Genomic DNA, 6573 nt, shown 5'->3' with positions numbered 1-6573 from the left:
CATCTCCCCGTCTTCACCCGTAGCCAAGGCCACCCCTCATTGCCCTTGGTTTGGATTAGACGAAGGGGGAAAGGCAGTTGCAGCTTGCACGCCTCTCTCCGGGGGCGCCACCCCTTTGCTCCTTGCAACCCCCAGAGACTGTCGGAATATTCTGAGCAACCCCCCGGCCCCCATCACACACTACCCAAAGGAGGAAAAACTGCAAACTGTTGACGCACAGCCCCTGGGTAGGGTTAGCACAGGCAGCGCCCTAACAGCTGCATCCGAACCGCGCCTACTCAGAAGTAAGTTCTCTTTAAGTTCCGTGGGTCTCCGGCTGAAAGCGCTGTTAGGTTGGATGTTCTTCGGAATAAACGGGTGTAGCCAATGCTGCAAATACCAGGCACGCTTATTACTTAACTATAGGTCTCAGTGAAATCAGTGGTGTTTATTTCTTCCCCCCGCAAAAGCAACCCCGACGGCCATGAAAGCTTGCGCCACACCGGCCTATCTTGTCACCCCTACAATTCCCCGGGTGTCTCTTTTCTTCCCTCGCTTTCATGAGCCAAACCCACACCCTGGCTGGATCAGCCCCTTTTTGCCAGCTTCTCTCCGCCTCAAGCGTCCCGCGGCTCCGACGGACCCCGATCCTAGCCAGTGCGCTTCGCTCGGGGAGCACCTGCTAGAAAAAGCCGAGCCTCCGGACCCCTCCCTGCCTCTGCCCATTGGCTGCCAAGTGACACCGGGGGGCGGATCCGCCTCGCCCCCTGCCGCCCAGCCCGTATTTAGCCGGTGGCGCTGGCGCTTTGGCCGCTTAGCTCGCAGCACGCCGACTGGTCGCGTCGAGGTTTAGTTTCTTTTGCAGTCTTCCTTTAGAAACGCGCCGAGGGCATCGCCACTCCCGACCTCCGCAGTGCTTGGATTGGAGCCGCCTCGGCGCCGCCAGACTCCCCAGCAAGATGCCGCGCTCTTTCCTGGTGAAGAAGCATTTCTCGGCCAGCAAGAAGCCCAATTACAGCGAACTGGAAAGCCAGACTGGTAGGCGCGCTGCACCGGGTGGGGAAGGGATGGACCAGAAGGAGGAGAGATGGCGGCGCTGAGCGCTGAGCCAGTTTGGGGGGTGGGCGGGGGGGGGGACGACTGCCAGGCGCAATTTGGTGCGCCCAGGGCGGGCGAGCGCACGTGGACGCACGGAGAGGGCGTGAGCCTCGGGTCATCCGAGCTCTCGGTGGGTTCCCCGGTTGCTTCAGGGTTAAGCATGGATGGGTCGATCGCTAAAACTTAAGCGGTATATCTGTTGGGGGCAGATGAGCGCTGGATCCGCTGCTATGGCAGGGAGATCTTAACTGGTGTTTCGGCTCTTTCACGTCTCCAAGGTTTGGCGGTAACTTTCTGCAGTTGGCTGGGAGTCAGTCCCGTTGGACACGGTGTGGAGACTTGTTTAGTCTCCACGGTTAAGTTCTAGACCGGGGAGGGAGGACTTGCTGGACTACAGCTCCCATCGCCCCTGAGTATAAAGTTATGGTGGCTGGGGTTGATGGGAGTCTCAACAACCACTGGAGGCCACAGCTGCCCTAGCCCTGGTGCAAACCTAGTGATGCTGGTGCTCCCTAGGCTACTTGAGTTTACGGCTTGCTTCTGAGTCATGCTGTGTGAGTAACCTAGTTGTGACGCTGTCCTATACCTTGAAGAAAGTTGGTTTTGTTTTCCAAGTACTGGGAAACAGGTGGCGCTGGGAGAGCTAAGCCATCAAATAGCTCAGTTGGCTAGAGTGTGGTGCTCATAGCGGCAAGGTTACAGTTTCGATCCCGGTGTGGGACCCAGGACTAGTAGATGATCCTCAGGGTCCCTTCCAACTCTACAGTTCTGATTCATGGAGGGTGAGGAAGGATCCAGCACCTGCCTAACTTGTCTCCAGTGCTGCATGCTCGCTTTATAACCATTGGCTTTTAAAAAAATCTCTTTGCAGTGATCGTCTCACCGTGTTTTTATGAGAAGTACCCCATCTCTGTCATCCCCCAGCCTGATCTGCTGAGTGCTGGTTCCTACTACCCTCCACTTGTATGGGACACAGGGCTGCTTTCCAATTTCTTCACCTCTGAGCCGGAGTACAAGAAAAGTTCCACTTCTCCACCCAGCCCTGGTTCCAAACCTCTGGACCTGACCTCCAGCGAAGAGGAGGATGGCAAGACAACCTCTGACCCGCCCAGCCCAGCTTCTTCTGCCACCGAAGCAGAGAAATTCCACTGCAGCCAATGCAACAAGTCCTACTCCACCTTTGCAGGCCTTTCCAAGCACAGACAATTGCACTGCGACTCCCAAGCCAGGAAATCTTTCAGCTGCAAAAACTGTGAGAAGGAGTACGTGAGCCTGGGAGCTCTCAAGATGCACATCCGAAGCCATACCCTGCCCTGCGTGTGTAAAATTTGCGGCAAAGCCTTCTCCAGGCCTTGGCTCCTGCAGGGCCACATCAGAACGCACACCGGTAAAGCCATTCTTCTGTTTGTTTCTGGTCACTCTTATCTCTTCTCTCACCCCAGCCCCCCTCCTTCTCTCCCCATTGCTTCCAACCTGATTCAAGTCAACACTGCATGCAGTTTATCTAGGAGATAAGGGATTCTCTCTCTCTGAAAAAAATTACTTGCTAACCAACATTTCTGAGCAAAATCAACCTGCAATCCCTCCCAAATTCAGTTCCCTATTTGCAAACAATGCACGAGAGCAGATTTGCGCATTGGGGGCTCCTGTTCATAGGAGATTGTTGGTTGCTTTTATTCCAACTCCACACAGTGAAGCAATTATCTGATTAGTCCAGCATGTACCCCAATCCCTCCTCCCTTTCCTTTTCTTTCCATGTGGCTCATCCTGGCACAGTGCAGTGTGCACTGTGCTCTGGGCCCGTGGCGGGGAGGAAGTGATCCGTATCACGTTACTGTGCCCGCAAACTTGGCATGCACACCCACCCTGTCGGCTCAGCAGGCTGCTCAGTCATGTGAACTGTCCTTGAGTCACTCTTGCACAAAGGGGCACTTCTGACTGGAAAGGGCTTTGCACCAGAGAGCCTCGCAGTCCAACGCTGCAGGCATGTGTAATGTCAACACAGAGGCTGGGGATGGGCTCTAATGAAGTACTCTCCTTGGGGGTTTAAGCAGGAGGCATTTCCTTCCTTACCCCCACCTTCTCTCTAGCTCCCTGTATTCCAAGGATGAGTGAGGTGTTGCTCAGGGGGGTTGTGGAGGGGAGAATAGTGCTTTTAATTGCTTCATTTGAACACAGCTCTCATCCCAAAGGGCTTCCCTCTGGCACACAAATCCTCCCCTTCAAGGAGACATAAGCTTGCTTCCCTGCACAAAAGGTGCTGTTGGGATGCATCATTCCAGGCCTTGTTGATTTGCATTGTTCCACTAATGAGTAACTGCTGGAGGAGGAGGGAAGTACCTTGGAAAGGAGGGGGGAGAGGGAAAGAGAGAGGTGACCGGTCAGCCCAGGCAGGTGCTTTTAATGTAGCCATGCTGCTTTCCCCCCTGGTGCACCTGTTACTGTATCGCCCCAAGCTGAACACCAGACTCCACAGCTGCCAGGCTGTGGAAGCGCTTTTAGCTTTTAATCCAAGGAGTATCACATTCACAATGCATCTCCCTCCAAGCCGGCCTTTGTGCCTGTTGCCCGGATAGTTTAATTGTTACTTGGTGCTGATTTCACACCCTCTTAGAGGTTCTAAAGATGTTGCCTGAAGGAAGCCAGAAAGACTTAATTGTGCTTTTTTCCAAATTGAGCACGCCTGTTTGTTAGTTCCAAAAGAACTTCTGACAGGAATTCATCCTGTTTAGTCTTTTCAGCATGGAAGAGTTTGAAGCGGATGGTGCAGGGCCTGGGGGGGGGGGTGGAGGGAAGGAAGGAGTGGAGAGCAGGGAAGCCACTCTGGGAAGGATATAGCTATACTTGGATCTGTGAAGCTTCCAGGGCGGCCAGACTGATGCAATTAGTGCTTTGCGTTTTGCACAGCTCACAGTGAGCCAACAGATGAGATAATTTGCATGTTGCACGATGCAGAATTATTATTTTTTATTCTGTCAAACGAGACTTCTGAATGACTTACCTGTTGGAGCAAATGCCCACTGCTCTGCATGTTTACTCAAAAGTTAAGTCTTGCTATGGTTTATAGAGCTTACTTCCTGGATCAATTTGTAAATTTACTGAAACTGAAGTCCCATCCATGCTCAAAATCTAGCCGATGGGAGAGCGAGAAGCATTTGTCCCCTTGGAGTCAGGAGCTGAGAAGTGCTTAGCTTCCAATGATGCTCTCCTCCTAACTCCTGATCCTTAAGCCATTTAAATGGAAATAAATTCCACCGAAATTGGTAGGAACTAATTTCCCTCTGCTTCAACCTGCTTACAAATGGGTTGACTCTTTCTTACCTGTTTGATCCTGGGTACCTCATTTAAATATACATTAGCTTGGCTTCTTGTTACCTGTTTCTTCAAACCATTAGACTTACAGGTGCATTGGGCCAGTCTTGGAACTTCGGGTTTAACGGGTTCCCTTCTACTTTTGTCTCCATAGGTGAGAAACCGTTTTCCTGCACACACTGCAACAGGGCCTTTGCTGACCGCTCCAACCTCCGCGCCCACCTGCAGACTCACTCGGATGTCAAGAAGTACCAGTGCAAAACCTGCTCCCGGACTTTCTCCAGAATGTCACTTCTCCACAAGCATGAAGAAACGGGCTGCACTGGGGCGCGCTGAGAGATCTTCCTTCTTGCATCTTAGGAAAAGAAGAAGCAGAAAAATGCTACAGACTCTCCTCCATGCCAATTGCATATATTGTAACTAGCGCCTCTAGGAATATAGTTTTTCCCATTTGAGTTCAGCTGCCAGGGCAAAACTTGTCTTCTACCTGCTTCAGGCCTCGCAGTGACATTCAGAATACTTCTCCCTCTCCCTTTGGTTGTAAAAGTCTGGTTCTGCACTCCCTGGCCATGGCAGAATGCTTCTTGGTTTAGGCAGAGTGAGGCTGGTTTGCAAAAGCAACAAGCATTCTGATGTTTTATTAGTGTAAGGACTGTTCAGAAAGTGTTCAGCATCTCCCAGTATTGAGCCTTACACCTAGCTGGCCTGAAGGACCACAGTATTTTTTTTATTATTTCTGGGGGTGTTGGGGGAAGAAAAAATAATCTGCTGTTAACTGTTGACCCTGAATTGATATGCCCCTCAAGGAGGACGAAAGCAAAGTGTTCCCAACAACCCCCACTCAATTCTCTTTTGCTCTAAGCGTTGTATATACCCCCCCCAAACACACCCTCCCAAGAAGGTGTAACTATGCAGTAATACAGTATTGCATTAGCTCCGAGGCAGCTGCTTCCCCCACCAGCACAATGATAATTTGCAATGCCTCAAAGATTAACAATGTCTATAGAAGGCACTGGGTAGCCATTTCAAACAAGACTCCTGTTTACAGAGCAGCTATGCACTCAAGCACCTGTTAATATGACTTCTTTTAACAACTGCTTTTCAAAAGAACTGTGACTAATAGCAGGCACTTGTCAGGCGATACAATAGCAGCCTGTGTAGAGAGGCTGCCCATTGACAGGTGTGTGCCAAAAGAACTATTTATGGTTATTGACAGGTGCCTCCTGAATGCATCTTTCTTTTGTACATTGTTTCCACATCATAAACAACAGGAAGAAAAAAAAGAGAAAAGGGTATGTTTACATTTCAAAGGTACACTGGTATTTATATATTTTTGTGCCACGATTTTATACTGATTCAAAACTTTTTTTATATATAATTATATACAATTTATTGATATTCAATAAAATGGTTAATTTATAATCTGGTCTTGTGCTATTACTCTGCTTTCTGGGGACTTGTATTCCAGTGTAAAATCGGATGCTTTAACGCTGCAGAAGTTAGCTGTGGTTACATCCCTACAAGTTAGTCTTGACTAACCCAAGTCTCTGCTAACTTGTTCTGTTATAAAAACAGGGTGAACAATCCACAGCTAGGAAGTAATGAATGAAAAAACTCCTATGCGTTTCTTATTCATTTCAGTAAGGCTGGAACAAGAGAACTTGTCAAGTACATTGAGCGCCACATTAGTAAACAACTTATTCAGGAAAGTCTACCCACTGTGCACTGTTCCTTGATAGTCATTTTGAGGTATTGCACTAATGTAAGCTAACATTTGAATAGACAAGAGCCATCAAAGATGGCATTGCATGTCCAGCTCAGGAAAGTGACAACAGGTCTTTGGTTAAATGTCCATCTTATGAAACTCCTCTTCACTGAAACATAGGGAGGGCAGACAGTGGGTGACCTTGCCTTCCCTATATGAAGTCATAGCCATAGGGTCTTCTTCCAAAGATATTGATACCCCTGCCCTTTATTAATTGTAGCAATTGTATCCCACCTTTCTTCCAAAGAGTGTAAGGTGCTGTACAAAGTTATCCTCTCTCCATTTTTTCCTCATAACAACCCTGAGGGGTAGGTGAAGCTGAAAAACACTGAATGGCCCAAGGTCACCCAATCAAGGATTTAGCTTTGCTACCTTGCTTTTTTCCTTTTGGAGCCAGCTTGCCCCCGGGCTGAAGACAA

At 49.5% G+C, this 6573-nt stretch overlaps 1 protein-coding gene across 1 annotated transcript; it reads left to right on the top strand.

Annotated features, from left to right (window-relative positions):
• Nucleotides 1–779: 779 nt before the first annotated feature.
• SNAI1 (snail family transcriptional repressor 1) lies at nucleotides 780–5811 on the top strand. Its single transcript, XM_081195474.1, has 3 exons — nucleotides 780–1017; nucleotides 1949–2464; nucleotides 4544–5811. The coding sequence occupies exons 1-3, from the start codon at nucleotides 939–941 to the stop codon at nucleotides 4723–4725; spliced, it is 777 nt and encodes a 258-aa protein (XP_081051600.1). The 5' UTR covers nucleotides 780–938; the 3' UTR covers nucleotides 4726–5811.
• Nucleotides 5812–6573: the final 762 nt, after the last annotated feature.

The sequence above is a fragment of the Podarcis bocagei genome, assembly GCF_964188305.1.
Source record: "Podarcis bocagei genome assembly, chromosome: 5".
Classification (NCBI taxonomy): domain Eukaryota; kingdom Metazoa; phylum Chordata; class Lepidosauria; order Squamata; family Lacertidae; genus Podarcis; species Podarcis bocagei.
The sequence above is the reverse complement of the archived record's forward strand: the minus strand, read 5'-3'. Positions and strand labels throughout refer to the sequence as shown.

What these genes read in the sequence shown, in the direction of transcription:
- SNAI1 (XM_081195474.1), top strand. Translation starts at nt 939, where the DNA reads ATGCCGCGCTCTTTCCTGGTGAAGAAGCATTTCTCGGCCAGCAAGAAG. An exon ending in CGAACTGGAAAGCCAGACTG is followed by an intron (nt 1,018 to 1,948) that starts GTAGGCGCGCTG and finishes ATCTCTTTGCAG; the next exon opens with TGATCGTCTCACCGTGTTTT. An exon ending in CCACATCAGAACGCACACCG is followed by an intron (nt 2,465 to 4,543) that starts GTAAAGCCATTC and finishes TTGTCTCCATAG; the next exon opens with GTGAGAAACCGTTTTCCTGC.